Source organism: Cylas formicarius, unplaced genomic scaffold, assembly GCF_029955315.1.
Source record: "Cylas formicarius isolate icCylForm1 unplaced genomic scaffold, icCylForm1.1 PGA_scaffold_10__41_contigs__length_53128322, whole genome shotgun sequence".
NCBI lineage: Eukaryota > Metazoa > Arthropoda > Insecta > Coleoptera > Brentidae > Cylas > Cylas formicarius.
Genome location: NW_026844214.1, coordinates 17,895,317 through 17,919,810, shown reverse-complemented (window position 1 = coordinate 17,919,810; position 24,494 = coordinate 17,895,317). Strand labels below are relative to the sequence as shown.

The window sequence follows — 24,494 nt, the reverse complement described above, 5'->3', positions numbered from 1 at the left end:
ATTATCAGCATATCATAGATGTGTTACAATGTTCTAAAAATGTTTCTATTAAATAAAACTAAAGTATGAACTAGGTAAAAAATGGGCTGACATAGTAGACGTTAGTTATTTACCATCCATGAGGAAGATTGAGATTGATTAAAACTTAACATATCCAAGCAAGTGAAAAAAAAAAGTTTCTTGTTTTACGTTATGACTACAAATTCAACTCCTTTATTTTTTGTCACTAATGGTGTAACTTTTAATCACTAGTTGCGGAACGCTTTACTTTTCGCGGTTGGTTATGAAAAGTAAGACATGTATGAATTAAAATCTATTCACAATGAAGAAATCATTTCAACATCCCGAAACTCGGTAAATACATTCCTAAAATATTCAAATAGATGGTGAATTTTCAAAGAATAAAGGGAGTTATCGGTCAAACCTATTTTTATTTTGGTTGGTTTGATTTGAAATGACATAGCATGAAACACGAACAACATTTTGACCACCTGTGTGTTTAATTTTTTAGTCAATTTTGCTTACATAATAAGTTTCCAACAGAAATAAGGAGATTTCTATCCAGTAATTTGAACAAAGTTCGATGGGGTCTTTGTCTTTTGCGATATGGTTGTTCAGATACATTTCAGATATCGTTTTTGAAGTTTTGTCACATGAAATGTACAGTAGAGTGATCCACATGCTATCTGACCTATTAAAAAAATCAAAGTCAATATGAAAATGTTTTATTTAATATTTCGGATTTTCGAAACTATTATACAATACGAAATGAGGGAAAAATGAATGTGGAAGTAGGATGTAGATTATAGTTTTAGTTAATATCTTGAATACTTGAATTGTTAATCAACAAGTCGGTTCATCTTCTAACTATCTGCGCTCTCTGCATTTTTTGGAACTTTTTAGCAAGGATATTAGTAGTCGTTTTTGCTATGGAAATATATACTTATCGCCCTATTTTTCTTTTGCGTTATAGACGCTTTACAATGAAATAACCGCAATTCCGCAATGAAGGAATGCGAAAAATATGTCTTAGGTCATATAAGAGTTGATAAGAGCATAACTTCTTAAAAGTGCAACGACTCACTAAGTCCAAATTCGAAAGGCAATTATTGATAGGTAAGATAAAATCGCAGATTAAAAATAATATAATTTTGTGATTCCTGTACGATTTTATTTTTAATAAAATATTTGACGTAACTCACTCAATCTAATTTTGTAATTTCTATCTTTAAGCATTGCATTAAGAAGAAGATTTGAATTTGTTGAGAATGGAGCAATGGTATTTCAAAATTACTTGTAAGCAGAGATGTCATATGGATTTAATTTGGGGCCATCAACTTTATTATCTTTTGTCCCTCTACATAATAGTGTAGTATAGGTATAGAAATATATATCAAGTGTCCCAAAATATATTGTAAAATTTTTAAACTGCTAAGCAAATTTTTCATTCACAAACTGATTTCTTCCGATTTTTTTTATTTCTAGGACCCACCGTTTCCTTGCCTCGTTGATCTTACTGCCACAACCAGTATATGAATCATTATTAAATCTTACATTATGTTGACTTACATTGGATTAAATGATGGACATTATACTGTTAAAACTCTTAAAAGAGCTCTTTAAATATGTCATTTGGATGAGCAAGATGCCTAGCCGTTATAGAATACAAATGGGAACGTAAGTTGGAAAAAGCGATTCTAATAGTTACCGGATTGAACATAAATATTAAGAAAGCAATAGCTTCCCAAATATGTAATTTGATAGAGTAATATTTACTTCACGAGAAGTAATTAACATACTTCCAATTAGTGGCAAATATGCGGCCCTCGTGACTGACTGAAGCAGATAAACCGAATTAGTTCTGCCGCCGGCACCACAGGCCCATCATGATACCAATTGTATCCTCCCACGTAATTGGCGGTTTGCATATTTTGATTTAAGAAAAACCGAATCCGAAACTAATTGATCGAATAAATTTAGATAACATTGAAAACTTACTCGGGTGAGTTCCAGCAACATGCTGAATTAAATATGAACGCCATTAATGTTGAAGGACCGGAAACGCTGTTATTTTTGCTGATGTGTATTTTAAGCATGAGTAAACTTTGATAGGTAAAGTCAGAAGCAGTCTTATTGTGTGGTTCACAGGTCAATGATTTGAATGAAATTAAAAAACATAGGAAAAATAAAAGTGTAAATAGTTTTACATATTTACGTAATTGATATAGATATAGAAAATCGCGCCTTTAAGAGCAAGAAACTGCCATTTAATGAAACTAAAATCTTAAGAACCACTTGGTCTACTTCAAAACGCTACGAAAAATTTCTTTTTTTCTTCCATTTTGAAACTTTTTTTCCTTAAAAACAGTTTTAGTAGTCAATTAATAATCGTATTAATAATCAGGTGAATGTATCGATCTAGAGTCTAGAGAACCTGTACAATCTACAAATATTCTGACTATCTTGAATAATTGCATATAAACAAAAAAAAAACACAATCAGCTTGTGCTCGATGCAAAAGAAGATTATCACAAAGATAGAATAAATAAAAGTTTCGAATTAGAATCAAGAACGACTCGTCTGAGTTATTTATGCCATATAGCTATTAGTTTATATACTGGCCCCCTACTACGATAAAGGTTATGATTTTCCGCGTAAGCCTCTACATTTCATGTTGAATCAACCTTCTCAACATTTTTTTATAGTTGCTTCATTAGTTTCTGTTGGGCCTCTATATCTCTAGTAGCTATAGGATTTATGCCATTCTTCCAGAGTGCAACTTACAGGGACCTGTAGAAGCTCAAGGTCCCCAGAAGTGGAGTCTCGCGCTTTGTCTTGACGGGTAGCATTGATTTGAACTTGAACTACATCTATTAAAGAACAAAGTTAATATTAAAAGATATGACAGGTTACGAAAGGAATGCATCAGGATTCCGTCCCGAGGCCGCTTTATTATCTACTTAAATAGTATTTTTTAAAGTCTCGTCTGGCTGTAAAGTTAGCAGACGTTGGAGGTTATGTTTTATATTTAGGAGATGATAAACAACTGGAAGCAAACCTAAATGCAAATCTTGGTAATTTATTCAAGCGATTCTGCCAAAATTCTTTGTACCTAAACACGACTAAAACAAATTATATCCGTTCCCATAACTCACAACAAAGAAAGGAAGTTTCTCTTAATATAAAAATTCCTGAAGAGAGATTCTTAAGGGTGGATAGCACAAAGTTCCTTCCAATTATAGTAGACCCAAACCTAAATTGGAAAACCAATATATATATATATAACAATTAATCGCCAAAAACGAAGTCATCCTGTTTGGTTGAACATGTCTGTATTCCTTATTAGCTCCGTGTTATATGGGTTATTGCTATTTTTTGTCATGTTTGACTTTTTCCATACATTGTAATGTCCGACGGAAATAAAAGTCATTCTTATTGTACTTGTTGTATTATTTTGCGATTTTGTCGGCTTGACAGCCGAGTTGACAGCACTATTGAAATTCACACCGTGTGTCCGTTAAAATGAGGGAAGTCACTGGGATTTAAATAGAGCACGAAAACAATTTCCAATATATTTTTTCCTACACGACCTCCCTAAAGTGTTAAATTCATGTTAATTTATTATTAAAATGGTGTTTTCTCGTACAAATTTAAAATAAAATTGCTTATTATTTTTAGTAATTTAAATGAAATTATTTTTAAATTCTGTTTAATTTTTCAAAAAAAAAGTTTATTTGTTCGATACAAAAAAAAATCTTTTTGGGTCTTTTATATATATATATATATATATATATATATATATATATATATATATATATATATATATATATATATATATATATATATATATATATATATATATATATATATATATATATATATATATATATATATATATATATATATATATATATATATATATATATATATATATATATATATATATATATATATGAAGAAACATTTTCCAGCTGTACTCTTTAGGGGCCTTGTCATATTTTTCGTGTTGTATCTATCTTTCATATATTCTAGTATTTCTATTCAATTTAGATTCCGGATTTCATTTGGAGGATGCGGTTAACGAAAGAAAAAGAAACTTGAGACATTGCGATTGATAACTCGCAGGACCCACAAGATATAATGTAAGCCGACACTGCATAAGCGAAAATTTCAAAACTTATTTATTTGCGATATTTTTTTAAATTTAGTTGCCGTTCTGATATTGCGGGATCTGATAATAATATGTCGTCACTATAGCAAACAAATTCGATTATCTAGTGAAGATAAGTTAATTCAAAGTGTTATTGATTGCTGTTAACCGTTTGTCGTAGAAACTAAATAATTAGACTGCACAAATGAACCAGCTCGTAAAATGACGTCCGCAGATACGTATAATCTTAATAATGGCCTCAAAATACCTGCACTTGGTTTAGGAACTTTTACGGTAAGTAAAGGATTCTTGAGGAATTACTTTGCTGGAAGCTAAGCGCTAAATACTAAATAAATAATTTATGTCCAAATAATTTACAATATTTTTTTTTCGTACTTTCCTGCATAAAAATTATAAAGTTATAAACTCACATTATAATATTAAATCTTTATACTTTAAAAACAACTTCAAATTCTGTCCCTGATGCTCTGTCTGATGCAGGTTATTTCGATAATTGCAGTCATATGCCACCTTCTTATTATAGGTCACAGACGAAAAGCTTCTAGAAACTGCTATAGATACCGCTTTGGAAGTCGGATATCGCCATATAGATACCGCATATATCTACAGGAATGAACACATTATCGGGAAAACTCTTAAAAAATGGTTTGATTCGGGAAAGTTAAAAAGGGACCAGGTTTTCGTCACTACGAAATTATCATCTGACGGAGTTCACCCTGAAAGGTAAGGCAATTATTTTTTAGTATTATGTACTTCGTTATATTCTCGATTAAAGCTTATTACGAAAGTAGTATACTTAAGCGTCTTAACCACTCTCTCAATTAAGACTTCTGCTTCTACCCGAAATGAATTTAACAATAATTAATAATGGCAAGAAGCCTCAGAAATAATTTTAATTTATGATAATTTGTGATGAGTTATACCGATATACCTATTTTTAGGCTTGAAAACCAATTGAAAGAATCGTTAAAAAATCTTCAGCTAGAGTACGTTGACTTGTACTTAATTCACTTCCCAATTGGCACGAAACCTAGAGCACCGGGCGATACTGCAACCGATATTATCGCTGAACCGACTGATCACATATCCATTTGGAAAATAATGGAGAAACAGGTGGAAGATGGCCGTACAAAATCAATAGGCGTCTCCAACTTCAACGAAAAACAAATTGAGAATATTTTGAAGAACGCGAAAATAAAGCCCGCGTGTAACCAGGTTGAAGTCCATGTTTATCTGCCTCAAAATTCACTGGTCAAATTTTGTCAAGATAACGGAATAGTTGTTATTGCATATTCGCCCCTAGGAAATCCAGGAATTAATGAATTTAGGGCAAAGCTAGGGAGACCGTAAGTGTTGTTTTAAAAATATGTGTCATGTTGTTCCTTATAATCATTCCATTCCAGACCGCAATCTCTTCCAGATATGCTGAATGATACACTGATAAAACAGATTGCAGAAAAGCACAAAAAGAGTGCTGCACAGGTCATGCTTAAATTTCTACTTCAAAGAAAGATCGCTGTTATACCTAAAAGTATCACGCCGAGTAGAATTAAAGAAAATTTTGACTTGTTCAACTTTAGTCTGGATGATAGCGATCTCAAACTGCTGGATAGTTTGAAGGTTGGAGAAAAGGCCAGAGTTTGCAACTTCAGTAATCTCCACGGGTATGTTTACTAAGTAAGCTAATATTTAATAATTTTCTGTTTATCTTAAATTTAAGGTTCAAAAATCACCCCGAATGGCCTTTTCCGTCCGAAGAGTAATTTGTACTAAAGTATATCATTTTTTGTAAACTTACAAATAAAATATGTGAACTAATTTAATTATTTATTTTATATTCAATAAAAAAATTGTAAGCTTCAAAGAATTAGTAACAGCAGCACTTTTAAATCTTGCAGGTATGTCGTATACTTGTATCGTTACTAATTTAACTATTCCTAAAATTTACACAATCCTAAACTACCTCTTACAATAACGAATATCGAGCAACTGTATTACTATTTATGAGTTCAATGACGAAACCGTAAGAAGCTATCGGTGGGGAGCCGAAATAAAGTAACCCTGACTTGGATATCTGGTCACAGTGACCTGGAGTTAAACGTAAAAGCAAACCTTCTGTCACAAAATGGGACACAAACCAGGAGCCAGCCGACATTGGCCACAAGTACCAGAACTAGTCCACTCCAAAACATTAATAGAAGGTCCCGCTTAAGCTCCCTGTTAAGCATCAGTAGGAGGAACCTGAAAACCATGAGCGTGATATAGGCAGGACACCACAACTTCAAACACCACATGTACAAAATGGCCCTTTCGGATAACGATGAGCGCAAGATATGCATGGAGGATAAGAAAACGACAGAACATTATTGCGTTGATGCTCGGCAGTAGGAAGGATTAGGTACTCAAAAGTAGGAGCTGACATCCAAGAACTTGACCCCACAAAACAGACTTAATACGAGTGCTGAACGATTGGTAGCAGGAAGACGTCGCCAAGACGGTCATACATAATAACCAAAACCTAGACCTAACCCCACACAAAAAAACCTCTGGTTCTCTAGATGCATATAGGTAGTCAATATAACGTTATGCAGATATGCATGGAGTATCAATGAATATATAATGAATTAGTTTTTCCTCGAATTGGAAAGTGGCCTGAATGTTAATCTTTGGTGTGTATGTAACTCTTATTAATATTGACACTCCTTGTGGGCACAGGGGACAGTTTACCGGACGGTGATAGGAATCATTTTCTCAATTGTATGGTTGTTAGTATTTCCGACTATTTTTTTCTAATTATGTTATTCCAAATGGCACGGTAGCGTTCATGATAATCGAGTTCTATCAAATACCAATTTTTCGCCGTCATGCAAGATTAGATGCCCATTTCTAGCATAGCAGACATGTCGGTCTCCCGCTACTGTAACATACTCCTATATACTCAGTCTATCACATTTAGCTCTAGAATAAGGTGTGTTATGTTAGTAAGCTCTTGATGTTGCTATATGATATTTGCGGTTTCAAATTTCTTATTAATTCTCGTGCGCTTATAATTAGGACCTTCAATAATTGACTTTAAATGGTTGATTTTCTCGTTATCTGATTGCCGTTGCGTAACCTAAATGGAGCCTCTTCAGAGTTTCTTGAAGTCTTCAGTGCCTGCGACTTCAGTGCTGCGACATATTATTTCACTGCACCAGCTGTCCCTTACGCCTTAATTTACCACAGAGAGTTCAAATTTAGTGTTATATTTACGCTAAACCGCAAATATTTTGCCTCAGTTGAAAAACTCATTTCAGCATGTAAGAACGGAGGTACCAGTTTGTCCAGTCAGTTCTCTCCTACTATCGTTTTTCGACCGTTTTTGGCTTCCCCAAGGCAAAATTTGTCGATATTATTTGGTGTGAGTATTGGTGAGCATGGAGCATCAAAAGGTTCTTAACCTTAACCCCTCCCCACGCCATGTTTTCTTCATGTTTTCTAACACAATTGAATCAGGATCTGGAATAGCGTGCAAGCGGTATAGCGGACAAGTTAGAATATAGTTGTATGGAAGTACGGAAGCAGTATGTCCAGTTCGTTGTGTCACATAGCTGGATAAAAATTGCAAAAATTTGGCTTCATCATTTTTTTGACAGTTCCCCAGTCGGTTACTTTGAATCTTGGCTCTTGCTGTTTGGGGCACAAAGAGCATATGTGTCAAGAGTCGGGCTTTCTGGGAAGTGGTTTGTTTCTAACTAAAATTGATTTTCTCGAGGCTGTGTAGCGCGCAAGATTTCTGAGGTTCCCACAAAGAACCTTTTCTAGCAGTGCTCCTCTTTTCGCCCTTTAAATCTTTTTATTGTTATTTGTTAGAGCTGTCAATAGTTTACAGTTTTCGCGGTATTTTGAAATCAACGAGTTCCCCCCAAGGTGGGTCCGATTGTCAAGTATATTTTTATTGATGTTTCTTATTCATCTCAGTCTCATCCTCAGATCCCGATGAAGTTGGTGGTTTGCTAACTGCTCGAGTCTTCGGACGTACGCGGAACTGTGCGAAACCGAAGAATCGTCTGGAGCTCAGCTGTCCCAGTGCCTTAGTGGAAGCTTCGTAAATGTATATTCTGGCCCTGCAATTTCATAGAGCAGAGTGCATTTCCAGATCCAGAAAACTTAATGAACGAACGAACGATTAACTATTTTTGATAAGTGTGTTTAAAATATATTACTAAAATCTGTCGATAATATAATTTGCTAAAATTAAAATAACTGTATATAGGTTGTTTAAAAATAAGAGACCCAGTTGTATATATTATTCTTTAATGATCATTTTCCAGGGATTCCACCGATTTCCTGTTATCAGTTTTAAAATTAAGTAATAACAATTATTCAAAATCGTCTTGGAATTTATTCAAATTTCTGCAAATTCAAATTATTACAGAGCTTTGTGTTAGTATCAAAATTCAAACAAGTTATGTCAAATTGTAGAATCAAACTCCAAGGAGAAACGTTTTAGCCTGGTCCAACAGATGTTTCACAGTAAAACGGTAAACGTTAAATTTTTTACCATGGAAATATTAACGGAACAGTTTGCTCTTGCCGATGAAAATTATAACAAGCCGCAAGTAAAAAAAAAAAAACTGGTAAGAGGGATTAAACGCAAAAGTTTTACACACTATTGGCTTCAAATGGCATCATAAACCCGAGCGAGTCGTGCACTGAAATGATGTCATTTAATCGACTCTACCGGATTTGTTCTGATAAAACAAGCACTCAAGGTCGCGAAGTTGCTGCACGTTGCTACATTGACCTCTTTTCGGAATTGCCATAAATAAGAAAAAATTTAATAGTTTTATCAAAATCAATTGTATCCATTGTTGTAACGAGATAAAAGTGTAATTGCTAGCCTTATCACTTGCCTAATCTACGAATTTCTTAATCTTTGACAAGGTGAATGTACCCTTAGACCCTTATAAATACTACATTTGGCAGTGTTTAATATTCAGGTTATCAATTGTTACCCAATTAGTGACGGTAAATGCAGCAGAGCAAGCACAATAAAAAATGAACTGCCAAAGTGTCACCTTGAATGGAAGATTTAAAATGCCAATCGTAGGATTCGGTTCCGGCGGGGTAAGTACATGGAGAATATTTTGTAATTTTAGTCAATGATACCGTGCCATTTTGAGCGTAAAATGTCAATAAACCCTTGTCTATGAACAAATCTGTCCATTCTGAATTGGAAAATATAAGGTTTGGAAAAATTCTCTCAAACTGTTTTCCTTTCCCAAATAAAATTAATTTTCAAATTTTGGACCACGGTCTATATATATCTTTTGACGAGAAAGCCGAATCAGAGCCTGAGACACCTGTGTCAAAGGTACGACACCATCTTACTTTAGGGCATCCCTGTATCTTTATATATCAATGGACAGATCATTTAATTAAGAATATAATAGAAGATCTCACTTGTGACTTCAAAATATCTACATATTAACGACGACCATGGGTGTTAATTTTTAAATTTGGAATAGAATAGCATGTTTAGTAGTGAAAAGTGAGCGTTGTATTGTGCCTTTAAAATTAGAACAGTGATTATCCTTTTATGTCTCTAATTCGACTTTCTTGTCAACAGTTATATATAAATAACAAATCAAGTAGATTCTATTTCGAGTAAGACTCCTTGCAATGGTTTTCAACTATCGATGAACCAATACCTCTGAATATAATAATAATAATAATAATAATAATAATAATAATAATAATAATAATAATAATAATAATAATAATAATAATAATAATATAACCTAACATTGTGGCAACTTTATAAGGTGGATAACCAGATAAGCTTAAAAAATCAATTATACATAAAAGAAAAAACAAAAACAAAATAACAAATAAATCTCTATATTATTTTTAAAGCTACTGAGACCTTCTAAGGTACTCGGTACTTTGTTATGTGGACATGGTAAAAACATGATCTTTCATCTAGTGCCATTCTGAACAAGCATATTTTTTGTGCATGGTTTAAATCCAAGTTATAGGGCATCATGGCTGAGTTTTATATTTTGGTATATAAACTAACCAACCAAGCTTTCCCACAACAGTTTTTTCATTCTAATATTAATTAGATTACGGTGCATATACATGCGTGCAAGCTTTTTATCCAATTGTCAATATGTTTTGTAAATTTTGATTCACCGCTATATCAAAATTCCTAGCATTGTTGGAAATATCCAGTTTTTCTGTACCTACAGTATTGTTTTCATTTATATATGTATGTGTGTATTGTTTTTTGCTATTTGCCAGAAGTGACTAAAACTTTGTACTTTTGAATTAAAAGTGGAAAGATTTGTCCGGAAAATACGTGTTCTGTAAAAGCCAATAACAAATATAGTGTCGTATCTTGAATATTTGGTAGCTGTCGATCTAAGCTCTACTTTCAAAAGTCGCATACAAAACGTCTTTTTAAATTTAAAAATAGCAAATAGATAATATTCTACTATTAGTGAGGTGCCTAAAATGTGACCCTTAACCCCACTAACTAGTTAGTAGCACAGGATGGATCTCGTAAACCAGCCATTTTAGATTTTTTGGTGAATATCAGACTAAAGCGTCAAATTGAATAAAATTCAAGATTATTAAAATGTTTATGTTAGGTTATATTTATTTTAAATAACTTTTATGTAGATAATAACGGCAGAACTAATGGAAGAAACTCTAAATACTGCGCTTGAGGCAGGATATAGGCACATTGATACCGCAACTGCTTATGAAAATGAGCATCTCATTGGTCCGGTACTTCAAAAGTGGTTTTCTTCCGGCAAGCTGAATCGAGAAGATATCTTTATTACCACGAAACTACCTAACTATAAGCTTCAACCAGAAAAGTGCGTAAAAATCAGTTGTTATGATAATAGTCTTATTAACTTAGTATAGAAATAAAAAATAAACTAGTTCTAAACTCACTCCAACGATTAGCAATGATTAGTACTTTTATAAACAGGATGCCCTGTATATTATGACATTTTTAGATTCATTGGAAATTCTGAAAAATTCTAATTGAATGTCAATAATTAAGAGGCGATTTCTGGTTCCATTTTAAAATGAAAGCTTCATATGAACATATGTCCTAAACGTCTTAACTTTTGAGATACAAAGTGATAAAGTTTTCAAAAATAGCACTAGATATTTTAATGAAATTTGGAACTCTACTATCAAGAGGCATTATTTAGACCACAATTTTTTTAGAATACACCAGTGGCGTCGTACGGATCTTCACATTCCTGTTTTGGCAGACATTAATAGTACGCCACTGATTTCTCATAAAACAAAAATTATTCTGTCAATCTCCAATCGTTTCTCAAGAAATTTAATTTTTTGATTTTTTTCAACCCGATGTAGCGTTCCCGCTTAAAAATTAAAAACCTTCTTTTCTGCATAATTATATCTTACTTAAGTACTTGTGTTATTAAAATACCTCAAAAAATCGAAGTACGAATACGAAGTACGTAAAAATGAATATAATAAATTTAAATAAGAATCGTTTATTATTTATCGTGTTGTTACGATGTTGTTATTTCATTAAAACTGTAAAAGGAAAAAGTAGAGTCTTCCATTTTTTTAAAGGGTGCTAGTTGGTAAATAAAAACGAGATATTTTGCCTTAGATAGATATTTTATTTTTCATAAAAACTTCTCGATTTAACCAGTGCAGTGGCGACGAAATTAACCAAAATTTTTTTTAGTGGCACGCCCCTGATTTCTTTAAAAAAATAATGATATTTGAATTTATTTATGAGCAGATTTGATCTCTTAATTTTTTTTAGTCCGTCTTACGGTTTTGACTGATAAATAAAAACTAATTTCTGTGCATGCTCTCATATTAACGATATTATTATGACCACGCCGAGAAGAGGTTTTTATTTTTTTAAGCGAAAATCGGATTGGAAAAAAACCTAGAAAATAAATTTCTTTAGCAATTATTGTAGCGTGTAAGAATAATTTTTATTTTAAGAGAAATCATAGTACATGTGTACCAAATATTATTAAAATGTCTATAGCGGTATTACTGATATTAAAAAAAATATATTTTATGTTCTTCTTGATGTAATCTGTATCAATATAAAAAATATATAAATATGGTAAACACCACCTAATTCAACTGTCAAACAATATCACCATGGCTTGCTATAAAAACAGTTATATTGGCTTAAATTGCATTATTGCGTTTTTTCTCTCTTAATTCATAGCTAAACAGTTCAAGATGCCTGTCATAATATGACAGCAAGCTGTAATTAAAATTTCAGATTTTTACTCCAAATGATTAAATTATAGTTAATTATTATGATGATAATAATTAACTTTTATATATAACATAGGGAGTTTCAAAATGTAAGTTGGTGTATGGTTCAAGTAAATCATATTCTGTCATATTTAGTACACAAAAATAAATTCCGTTAAGTTGTAAAAACCTGCCAATTATTATGCAATTATGGAACTGCCACTTAATGGCGTGACATGGATTTCATTTAGTCGGGGATACCAAACTAGGCTCTTTCAGATATCCCCAAAGTTTATAATGGGGTTGGATATTTCTAATATTCTCATTTCGATTAAAACAAAATCGACGAAGTACTACGTCTGAAAGATATACTTTTGTAATGTTTTCCGACAAAAGTATTTTTTACATTATCTTTCTGAGATTTGGTAAATGCATTCTGTGCATCAAGAGGCATTCTCAAGTCCAAGGAGGTCACCGTTATTTTTTCAGGCGAATGTTTTATTTAGACAGTCTAACCATTTCTGCATAAAATTATGATTAAAATCATTAATTAATTAAATTACACTGACTAATAATTTTTGAACATGCAAATATAGTTAGCTCCTCAAAGTGTTTTCGTTAAGTATTTTTGTAGGTATTTTTTGTTACTATGAGTTCAAGAACTTGCCCTTCAGTATTGACAGAGATTAAGGCACACCTTGTATCATTTTGGTGATTATTACGAGGAGATTCGTATCAATATTATTCAAAGAACTGATGACAACATTAAAAGAATGTGCGATTTTCACTTGTACTTACACGGTATTTTATTCAACCTCATTAAGGAATTGACGCTTTAGCTTGAGTAGGATTTTTTTTTGTAACTGTAGTTGTGTATACACTGCTCGATACACTTGATGCTGCACTACTGACTTTTGTATTAATAACGTTATATCAGATTGATGATATTGTTTTTTTTATTTTTAAGTGTTGTTCTGTTTAAGATTAAAGTACCCTCAATATACATTTTAAGTTTCATGTAAACAATTTCAGGGTTGAAGAGCAACTTAAAGCGTCTCTAGCCAGACTTCAGATAAACTATGTAGATTTGTATCTGATCCATTTTCCAGTGGCTAGAATGGAAGCATCACCATATGAACCATCTCCGTTGTTACCAACTGATCATGTTGCTATTTGGAAGGTGTTGTGGTGTTTTAGATACACAACCAATCGTTTAACAAACTGTATTTTCTAGAAAATGGAGGAGCAAGTTGAAATGGGTCGTGCGAAAGCTATCGGAGTGTCCAACTTTACTCAAAATCAAATCGAAAAATTAATCAATAATTCGACAATTAAGCCTGCTTGCCTGCAATCGGAAATTCATTTGTATTTACAACAGGAACCCTTAGTAAGATTCTGTCACTCTAACGGATTGGCAGTGACCGCATATTCCCCTCTCGGTCATCCGGGAATCGGTGATTGGTTTAAACAAAATGGAATAGAGTATGTTCCTAATATCACATTAAAATACTTTTTACCGCATAATATTTTAGAAAAGAATTTCTGCCCGATGAGCTGAACGATCCGACTGTTCAACTGATCGCAAAAAAACATAATGTTACTAGTGCTCAAATATTGTTAAAATTCCAAATACAAAGAAATATAGTCGTGGTTCCATATACCTCGAAGCCAAGTAGAGTGAAAACAAATTTCGATTTGTTTAGTTTTTCTCTTGACGCCGCCGATATAAAAGCACTAATCGATTCGGATAAAGGAGAAAGGGCTCGAATTTTCGGGTTTGAAAACTTGAACGGGTAGATATAAAATAGCATATAAAAAAAGTTTTACTGAAATTATTTTGTGAGATTTTAGGGAAGACCATCCGGAATGGCCATTTCCAAAAACGAAGTAACAAAATTCGCATACAGCTTTGAAGAAAATTAAATAATAAAAATTTTAATTTTTTGTTTTATTCGGGTACAATACATAACCCAAGCCAGATTCTCAAAAATTTATCCCTCTTTTCACAGTAACTGTTAACTTCGTGAGTTCAACCACCAGACCCATAGGTTTCGACGTTTTTATATGAAACGGATATTTATTGCATAAGATTTGAATCATATATCAATCCAATCAAATTATTTAATTCTTGTTTGCCGATTCATACTTCTGAATTTCAATAAAAGCAGATTAGGCTAACGAAGAAATTGGTTAGTTTTGGTTAGTTTGCACAATTAATGTTTGTCATTGCAAACCTTTCGTGGGGTGCAGCCATTAACAAATAGGTGCAAAAAGAATCTAGACCGATAAACAAAACACCCTTTTAAGGTTGATTGATGATTGCGTTTTCTACTCAGTTTTATATTATTTTACTATTGTGTTATGTTAAAAGCAGTGGTACTATACATTATATTTAGTATTAAGCCATCTTTTTTCCATTGCATTCTTTTGGATCAAAAGAACACCTTACCTTATAGCACCTATCTTTCACTTTTATTGAAAGGAATTTCTAATATTAATGAAATAATAATTCAGAAAAAACAACCAATACGAGGGTTTCATACTAATTTAACCTTGAAGTAATTAGTTGACCTTTCACGAGCTTCTTAAAAGTAGTTGTCATTGTTAGTCCGAATTATCGATGCAAATTATAAAGATTTCGATATCTGTCATTGATTATGCAGACAAAGAGTAAAAATACAAATTAATTTTTTCACAAAAACACATGGTTAGTCACCCTATTCGGTAAGGATTATTGTGGCCAAAATACAAGGTTCTTAAACACTACTTTTGGGATGTGTCCCACTATGGCAACTTGTAAGTTAATTTAATATTATACAGATTGTCCTAATTCCCTCTTTACATCATAGCATTTTTAGATTCTACGATCAAAATAAGTGTGGTACCTAAACCTTAAGGTTTTTAAAATAATTCGAGTTTTGTGAAAATGTAATCTAATATCTCAAAATATTAACATTTTGTAAGCAAAATTTACAATACAATTTAACAAAATCATATTTTATATCTCAATTATAAACAGCTTCCTATGTTTTAAATGGTGGCCAAAAATTTGTCCTAAAGTTGCTATTAGATTAGGACACATTTTTGCCACCCTGTATAAGATGGTAAGCCTTTTATAACTCAGATATGGTCTATGAGTACGCAGTACTGTAGATTTCGCTGACATACCGTAAACGCTTTTTCTGTATTTAAAAAATTAAAATTAGGTTAAATTTTTACAATCTTCAAATTGTATGAAAAACCTTAAGTTTAGCGATCATAAACATTAGTGACATATACTTATTTTCGTCTTAGATCCCAAAAATGCTATAATATACAGGGTGTTCGTTTTAAAACATACTACTCTGGTATTTTTTAACACTTTTCGGATAACTTTTATAAAATGAAAATAATTTTAAATGAGCTTTATTCATACCAAAAATGAAACTTTTTGAAAACTTTGAATTTTGACCACAATATCCCTTGCAGCATAGCGTGAATAGTGCGCATCATTAAAAAAAATATATAATAAATAATATTTTATTTAGCGATTCAGATATCTGAATTTTGGTGTAGGAAAGAACTGACTTCACCACTGGAATCTACGAAAAAAAAAACAATATAATCCGGTTTTAGGTGTTTAATCCGAAAAATAAGGTGGTACAAGAGAGACATGAAAATGCAATATTTCCAATTTTGCTCTGATCAAGGCTACCGGCAGCCACAATTTAGCAGATGCTGTTGCGCAAAAATGCGACCTAAAAGTAAGCTGAACTGCAGTTTACAAAATTGGTTGCTTAGTATATTAGTAAGTTCGTACATTCTTTCGATTTTACGTAACACTTTCTAAAATAGTAGTAGCAATTACTTGACTTCGAAACATAGAAAATAAAATTGTATCTGTCGGCGTACCTATAAACCCGATAATTATAAAGAACATTCTTTGGCGACGTGTTCGTTATATTTTTTCTGATAAAACGCGCACTTAAGATCGCAACACATTGCTGTTTGGCCTGTTTTTCAAATAGTCATAATTAAAAAAATATTTTATAGGGTCACCGAAATCGGTAGTATCCATTGTTGTGAGATAAAAATATACTTGCTCGTCTTATCAGCTGTTAGTACCTAATCTACAAATTTGTAAATCTTTGACAAGGTGAATGTACCGTTGGACTCTTATAAATACCACTGCGTTTGGCAATGTTTAATGATCAGATTATCAATTGTTAGCAAGTTAGTGACGTTAAGTAAAGCAGAGCAAGCCGAATAAAAAATGAAATGCCAAAGTGTTACCTTGAATGGAGGATTTAAAATGCCAATCGTAGGATTCGGTTCCGGTGGGGTAAGTAACTAATAGCGACGTAGCAGTACTTCCACATCTCAGATAGGGCGAGTTTCATAGAAATTGAAAACAAACGCTTTTTGTCATTTTAGACAGCCTACGTCTAGTGCGCTCGTCAATTATAAAGCAGATAATTTTACTTTCTTGGTGAATTGAAAGTTAGTTTAGTTCGTTGGTCGCCCGAGCTCTCCAAAATGTTTTTGAGGTGATAACGTCTGCTTTCAATAGCCTCTTTATTTAGATAAAAACGGCAGACCTAATGGAAGAAACCCTAAATACTGCACTTGAAGTGGGATACAGACACATAGATACAGCGACAGTATACGAAAACGAGCATCTCATTGGATCAGTACTTCAGAAGTGGTTTTCTGCAGGCAGACTGAAACGAGAGGATATTTTTATTACTACGAAACTGCCTAACTATGCGCTACAACCGGACAAGTGCGTAAAGACCTTTGGAGTTTCAATAATAATAGTTTTCACATTTTTTTTATAGTAATGTGGATCTTTTTTATCAAACACGAGTCTGAATCAGACTTTATTTTTCCAAAATAAAAATAAAAATGGTTATAAAGCAGGTATTACTTAGATTACTTAGATGTTTTGTTTTCTTTGCTTATTAATTCACTGAAACGTCCAGCAGTGCTTAGTGCTTTGTGGATATCAATGGAACCGTAAAGTGCAAAATGTGACATTTTCTTATAGAAAAAGTTGTTGCCCTCTTCACATTTTGTACAAACTCCATAAGGTTATATCTAAGGAAATCTTGAATTAGAGGTGTTCATGAAAAAAATTTTTCTTTACATTAACAAAATTATGTAGTTTTAGATAAAAGAAAAACAGGAAGGATGGACTTATCCCGTCAGGTAGCCGCTCCTGCCCAAGCAGCCAAACATTTTCACGTATCTAGTTATAGGCTATTACCAGATATTAATTATTATTTTGCTAAAAGAAAATCATGGTTTACATTTGCTTTCTAGGGAATTTAGTGATTCCAGTTATGTATATGTATATTATGTATATAAACTCCAAATTTTAAAAATTCACACTTTCCCCAAAAATTTACGTCTGGCGCTCTGTCCCCATATTGTATTATTTATTTGATAACTTTCAAAAGTCTTTTTTTCGAAAAACGCATTTATTATACTGGGTGTTCGGAAATTGAGTTTGGAAACTTGGAGGAAAGATTCAGCGTGGTAAAATAATGATAATAGGTCATGTAACAAAATATTTTCCGAGTAGCTTGTCAAAATTTATTTTTCTAAATATTATTTTTAACGCAGTGGGCTTAATTTTCAACGGAATAAGCTGGAATTTTTCACACGATCCTGATTTAGTAAAAGACATCGTCATAAAATAAAATTGTTTCAGAAATCTGTCACTAGAGGGCACTTTACGTAGAACATTTTTTTTATTTTCCCACATTTTATTTATTTAGACTGATATTACAAAAATAGAACAGATTCCTTTAAGCAGAATCACAAAATCCTCAAAAATTGTTACTCTTGTTTTAAGTCGATAAGTGTTATCGTTTAGCCACAAATTGACTTTTTTATTCTCGGCCCGAATTAGCAGAAAGGTGATACAGGATAACGCGATATGCCTTTTTGTTACGGAAAATCAAGTGCAAATATTATTATTAACCTACAGGCGACGTACATTCAATTTTTCAAAACAGTATGCTAAAAATTAAAAAAGTGAAAAAATGGCATAAGTCAATGCAATAACATGTTAAGTTTAAGTAACATAAATACATTTAACATTTTCGTAAATAAAAATTTAATAATAATCTAAACATTTTCTTATACATACACCTAACCTATTTATATTTATTGCGCAACCGTTTATTACTTTTTGTCTTAGATCGTTGATATCTGTTATAGCTGTTTCATGCACTAAAGACTTTAAATCCTCCAAAAAAAGAAGTCCATATGCCCCCATCGATGTTCAAATGCCTGATTTTAATACCTTGGCATAGCCAATGTAAAATGGGGTGGAACACCATCTTGCATTAACCACATGTTTTGTCTCCACTTCAAAGGTGGTAGTTCCTCCTGAAGAAATTGCAAATACATTTCTCCATTAAGCGATCCGTTAAATAAATGAGATCCTATAAGATTATCTGCTATAATCCCTATTCATACAATTAATGAACACCGTCGCTGATCTTTTCTTTCAATTTTTGCATTTAGGTTTTCAATATTCCACTGATGCATATATCGGTAATTTACAATGCCATCCAACTAAATGCAGCCTCGTCAGTGAACAAAATGACATTTAAGAATTGCGGGTAACTTTGAATTTTTCCTAAAATTTGATTGCATAAAATTACTCTCAATTGCTCATCCCTCTCATATAGTGCTTGCAGAACTTCCCAAACTTTCTTTCCTGAGTATCAAGTTTCTCGTACTCGTTGACGGGTCAGCCTCCACATTTTGAAGTAGTCTTTCCTCTGTTGCAGCGGTTCTTTTGTACCTTGGTGTCCCTTATTATCAGGTTTGAATGATCTTTCACCAAGTCTTCTGTGTATGTTGATGACTGGATGGAACGTTTCTATTTTGATAGGCCTCGATATAAAGCCGTCGTGCTTGATCTGCATTTCCATTTTCTACTCCGTAGCAAAAATGCATATCCCGAAATTCAGTATTTGAATATTCCTGATGGGCCACCACAGTAGCAGTTAGATAGTAACCTATTTGAATAGAAACTAATTTTTAACGAATTGTGACAATGACTTTTTCAAACTTCATTAAGTTCTGTTAAGTAAAATCAAATTTACTTAAAACAAGACTAACAATTTTTGAGGATTTGTAATTCTGCTTAAGGCTAAATCAGAGCTGTACGTAAAATACCAGCTTATTCCGTTATTAAGCTCACTGCGTTAAAAATAAAATTTTAGAAAATGAATTTTGAAAAGTTATAACTCGAAAAATATTACGATTTCGAATTTTTGTTACATGACTTACTGCCATTAATTTAACTCGAAGTTTCCGAACTCAATTTACGAACACCCTGTATATTCTAAACTGAGGATACTAGGCACCAAGTTTAGGAGATAGGGCTTTCAAAGTTTTATTCTGAATTTTCTCATTAATTTCCAGTTTTAGGTTTTTTTGACGTTACAACTACAAACTTCACCGTATTATATATACATCGATTCATATTTTATTATCTGCGAGTTATGGTAGAAGCATGATGAAAATTTGAAAAAATGATCGATTTTTCTTAGAAAAAGTGCTCCTGTTTACAAGACACACACTGAAGTAAAAAATTCTTTAACTATTCTAAATGTGACCTCGATTTTCCATACACTCTAATTGTATGATGTCTTGCATTTAGTAACGTTTCCAGATTGTCTCTTAACTAATTGATTGCGCCTGAAATCCTTTGCCGAAGTTTCACGACATTATTACAAGGAGATCTGTGCACGTGATTTTGTCCCCAAAAAAAAAATGCATTAAAGTTCAGTCAGGGTTGTTAGCTAGTTACGCAAAACATAAACTGCAAATGCAAATATTTATATTCTTTCAAAACTGAGTGGATTGATCCCCGAGAAATACCTGTCTCATATACTCTAGTAATAGAGTATAATTTCTGTGCCAGCCTTGGATACATCTGTTTGAAAGGAGCTCGGCCCTCGGGATAAAGTCTAATATACTTACGACGAGCCGAGTTTGCAGTTTTATTATTCAGAAAGTATACTTGAAGCATATCACTCCTTTCACGGATGCTAAATTCACGAAAAACAATTTTAACAATAATCACTTGGACAATAATTCAACCATCAACGTTGTTTACTAATATGTCAAACATAATCCTTTTTTTTTTGTTAGTCAGGCCACTCTTTGAAATTTTATAAAAATTTCCTATATTCGCTGATTTGTCAAAAACGAGTGAGCTAAAATATAAAGTGTGTTACATCATTGTAATCGGAATAAGATATTCTATTAAACACATATATAATATACAGGGTGTTCGATTTAAAAAAATATGATATAGGCTTATATGTCAGAAAATTGATAGTGTTTTGTTTTGTACGTCACTTGGAAAAAAAAACGGTACAGGGAGCTATAAGAAGCCAATATTGACTTACTTCTAGAGAATGTGTCACGTGTCTTAAAAGGAAATATGTGGTATATGCTTGATGGGGCGCCAATACATTTTGCGATGCCAGTGGAACGATATTTACGATATTGTTTCCTGATCGGTAGATTGGCCATGAAAGTGAAGATGTTCGAGCACCAAGGGGGCTTAAACTCTCTGGATTTCTCAATATATTTGAAGGATTTGGTATATGCTGAAGAAGCTATTTCCTTGCTGGAGTTACGAGGAGCCGCGAATATCCTTGGAAATAATGGAGAAGTTTTGTTTTGCAAAAACTGTCATTGTTAAATCTTGTTTTCTTATTGCTCCCCGTACTTTGTCATTTTGTCATTCTTTAAATATTTTAAATGAAACTATGTCAAAAGCCGTTTCACTTCCAAAAAAAATTGAACATTCTTCTAAACTTTCATCATGTTTCAATCGTTATTCGATAAATAAAAAAACGCGATTTACCTAAATAATATGGTGAAACTAGCGCCTTCTGGGGGCACTTCAAAATAAATTTAAAATTCATTATTGTCATATACAAAAACTGAAAACTGGCAATTTTTATAATTATACTATAAAATTCTTTATTGAATTATTGAAAAATTTCAGAATATATTTAAAACTTTGAAAACAGGGGGAACATTTGTATGAAGCGTGTTCAGCTCAATCTTAATGTTTTGATGTTTAGTTTTGTCCGTTTCTGAGGTCATCCATTCCTTATGAATTACGCCACCTATATTTATAATTTAATTTTTTTCGTTAAAGTCAGAAGACCAATGTGGTTCTAAACTGGATTTGCTGACTTTTCTTATCTTTTACTAGTTTACTGCTTATCAAACGCCATTAAACACCACATCATGTGTTTTAATATTTATTTTGCATTGCATTCAAAAATTTTACTGTCTGAAATACTTTACTACAATAAACAACTGTTTGCTTAACGACTTGGCAAGGTTTCTTCAGGTTCATAATTAGGCAGGATGAGAATTAGGAATAAAAAATGGCTGGCTTTCCATCTATCATATTAGGGTATAATTTTCTATCATTTTGAGGGCACGCGAATAATAAGTTATATATGCGCAAGAAAAATTATGAGCGACGCTCTCGAGCATTTTTCTTAAAATCCAATACCTGATTTTTAAATGAATTTGTTCCATATTTCTGCTGTCTACTGTATATATTACTTGAAATAATTTCAGGGTTGAAGAGTTCCTTAGAGCGTCTCTAGCTAAGCTCCAAGTAAACTATGTAGATTTGTATTTGATCCATTTTCCTGTAGCTAGAGTAGAAACAGCACCAAACGAACCATGTTCGTTGTTGCCAACTGACCATATTGCTGTTTGGAAGGTGCTGTGGTATGTCGCATATCAAACCGATATATTTGGCCAACTGTATGTTCTAGAAAATGGAGGAACAAGTTGAACTAGGTCGTGCAAAAGCTATCGGGGTCTCCAACTTTAGCCAAAGGCAAATCGAGAGATTAATCAATAATTCTACCATTAAGCCTGCTTGCTTGCAATCGGAAATTCATTTGTATTTACAACAGGAATCATTAGTAAATTTTTGTCACTCCAACGGATTGGTAGTGACTGCATATTCCCCTCTCGGTCATCCAGGAATCGGCGATTGGTTAAAGAAACGTGGAATGGAGTATGTTCTGTACCACAATGATGTTCTCTTTACCGCATTATGTTTTAGAAAAGATTATCTACCTGACGAGTTGAGCGATCCGACTGTTCAACAAATTGCAAAGAAACACAACATTACTACTGCCCAAGTGTTGTTAAAATTCCAAATACAAAAAAATATTGTGGTGGTACCAAAAAGTTCGAAACCGAATCGACTTAGAACTAACTTCGATCTATTTAGTTTTTCCCTTGATGACGGTGATATAAAAGCACTAGCTGATTTGGATAAAGGAGAAAGAGCTCGAATTTTCGAATATAAAAACTTGAACGGGTAGTATAAAATATTATGTAATTCATTTCGACTGAAGCTCATGTGTGCGATTTCAGGGAGGACCATCCTGAATGGCCATTTCCCAAAAGGAGGTAACTTTCACATTCAATTTTAAATAAAAAGAAACAAAATTCTACTAGCCGTTTTTATTAGTTTTAAATAACAAAGTCAAATCCTCAAAAAATGGTCCTTACTTTATAGTAACTTTAGCATAGTAACTGTATAAGCTTAATTAGTAACATTCTTTGAGGTTTAGTGAATGCTAATGCTATAGGTATCTATAATACCTTCAATACGGATAACAATACCCACGAACTTTTCGTAATAACTGCGTTGGTTTCGTTAAAGCATATGGAATATAGAAATAGTATACGCAAACATTAACAGAAGTGAGAGGGACCCTAAAGTGAAGACGATAAAGTATTTAGATCCAAGATCATTAAGCTGGCAAGGCCCAAGGCTTTTAGTAAACTATGTAATGCATTTGGCTTTTCTAAGATCCGTTGTTTTTGGAGTCATAACGGATAACGGATGCATATTAAATTGATATGGAAGGTCATATGTTTTAGGATTTGCTTAATTTTTCCACTCTTTCATGAAACGCCAGTATAATTAAATATATTTTTATTGTATCCAAACTTATGCAATACTCATTAAAATATTTTCTCAAAATTGTAATAAATAATGAAGTAGTATTTTTCCGCACTATTGACTCCCGTTATTTGGCACAGTGACTTGAGCAAGACTTAGGACTGTTTCTGTCATGAGCTTTTATCTGCCGAATTGAAAAGATATACAAATCGGCATACAGATTTCACTCATACTGGGTAGTATTTATCATGTCGAAAATAGAGTGTTGAGTACCAAGGAGAGAAAGGTAAATAGCCAACGCACTGGAGTGCTACACGGCTCAGTTTTGGGGCTACTGCCTTTCCTTATATATATACCTTTGTGACCTTAGTAGTGATAGTAGTAGTAGTAGTAGTAATGAAAAATGTATAATAAAAATTCTGGTAAACATAATTATCATAGCAGGTTTGGCACTAATTTGCCAAAACCTTGCCTTAACTTGAAAATGTTTATCTACAAACGTCTTCATATTGACTTAGTTAATCTTGACTGTTTCACTTTCACAGTCTCTACTATATTGTCTCCAGGGTAATATTACTTAAAAGTGCATATAGAATCATAAGCTTTTAAGAAGCAAACCTGAACTTTTCGGAATAAGGAAGAATATATTCCTGAAACTTCTGCATTTTAATTGAAAAACAAAATAATAAGACATAATTTTACTTATCATATTTTTACCAAAATTACGTTTTTAAGTGCTTAAAGCGAGGGTGCTTCAGTTTCAGTTTCAGTTTTAGGAAAGGCAAAATATATAATTTTTCGATCCAGTTTTCGTGCCAAAGAAAACTACTTCCTGCTAGGGAATTTACAGAATTTTTGAATTAATTTCTCAAAGAAACATCCACTTCCTACTGTAACATTGTTTTCAAAACTTCTGGTTTTCTACTGCGTCGGTTTTTGTTGAGTCGAGCTAACGTTTCGCCAATTATCCTGTTGGCTTCTTCAGAGCTTAACTGAAACTGACTCGCATTTTACTCTGTACTTGCTAATATATTGTTCGAGGGGGCGGAGCTAAAAGAGGGGCATAAACGTCGTCTCGGTTGAGTGATTCCCATATTGCAC

At 32.8% G+C, this 24,494-nt stretch overlaps 3 protein-coding genes across 5 annotated transcripts in view; all 3 read left to right on the top strand.

Moving 5' to 3' along the window:
* LOC132704976 (aldo-keto reductase family 1 member B1-like) overlaps positions 1-5,981 on the top strand; it is a 42,248-nt gene extending 36,267 nt beyond the window's left edge. The window contains exons 2-6 of one of the 2 annotated variants that reach the window (XM_060675356.1): positions 4,332-4,444; positions 4,695-4,894; positions 5,113-5,517; positions 5,575-5,835; positions 5,892-5,981. In XM_060675356.1, the coding sequence (XP_060531339.1) occupies positions 4,373-4,444; positions 4,695-4,894; positions 5,113-5,517; positions 5,575-5,835; positions 5,892-5,934 (981 nt within the window). In that variant the 5' untranslated portion in view covers positions 4,332-4,372 and the 3' untranslated portion in view covers positions 5,935-5,981. Of the gene's footprint in view, positions 1-4,293; positions 4,445-4,694; positions 4,895-5,112; positions 5,518-5,574; positions 5,836-5,891 lie in introns of those variants that run through there. The other variant, XM_060675347.1, reaches the window with a different exon arrangement.
* Positions 5,982-9,165: 3,184 nt separating this feature from the next.
* On the top strand, positions 9,166-14,338 carry LOC132707354 (aldose reductase-related protein 2-like). Of its 2 annotated transcripts, none has more exons than XM_060679180.1 (6): positions 9,166-9,280; positions 10,838-11,037; positions 13,463-13,610; positions 13,665-13,912; positions 13,963-14,223; positions 14,282-14,338. In XM_060679180.1, exons 1-6 carry the CDS (start codon positions 9,212-9,214, stop codon positions 14,319-14,321), a joined length of 966 nt encoding a protein of 321 aa, XP_060535163.1. In that variant the 5' UTR covers positions 9,166-9,211; the 3' UTR covers positions 14,322-14,338. The 2 variants fall into 2 exon arrangements, with proteins under 2 accessions (XP_060535163.1, XP_060535172.1); XM_060679189.1 differs by having other exon boundaries at positions 14,275-14,337.
* A 2,250-nt stretch (positions 14,339-16,588) lies between these two features.
* On the top strand, positions 16,589-23,253 carry LOC132703079 (aldo-keto reductase family 1 member A1-like). The gene is made up of 6 exons (XM_060672141.1): positions 16,589-16,751; positions 16,993-17,192; positions 22,043-22,190; positions 22,246-22,493; positions 22,542-22,802; positions 22,859-23,253. The coding sequence occupies exons 1-6, from the start codon at positions 16,683-16,685 to the stop codon at positions 22,896-22,898; spliced, it is 966 nt and encodes a 321-aa protein (XP_060528124.1). The 5' UTR covers positions 16,589-16,682; the 3' UTR covers positions 22,899-23,253.
* The last annotated feature ends 1,241 nt before the right edge of the window (positions 23,254-24,494 follow it).

What these genes read in the sequence shown, in the direction of transcription:
- LOC132703079 (XM_060672141.1), top strand. Translation starts at nt 16,683, where the DNA reads ATGAAATGCCAAAGTGTTACCTTGAATGGAGGATTTAAAATGCCAATC. An exon ending in TATGCGCTACAACCGGACAA is followed by an intron (nt 17,193 to 22,042) that starts GTGCGTAAAGAC and finishes AAATAATTTCAG; the next exon opens with GGTTGAAGAGTTCCTTAGAG. An exon ending in GAATATAAAAACTTGAACGG is followed by an intron (nt 22,803 to 22,858) that starts GTAGTATAAAAT and finishes GTGCGATTTCAG; the next exon opens with GGAGGACCATCCTGAATGGC.
- LOC132707354 (XM_060679180.1), top strand. Translation starts at nt 9,212, where the DNA reads ATGAACTGCCAAAGTGTCACCTTGAATGGAAGATTTAAAATGCCAATC. An exon ending in TATAAGCTTCAACCAGAAAA is followed by an intron (nt 11,038 to 13,462) that starts GTGCGTAAAAAT and finishes AAACAATTTCAG; the next exon opens with GGTTGAAGAGCAACTTAAAG. An exon ending in TTTAAACAAAATGGAATAGA is followed by an intron (nt 13,913 to 13,962) that starts GTATGTTCCTAA and finishes ATAATATTTTAG; the next exon opens with AAAAGAATTTCTGCCCGATG.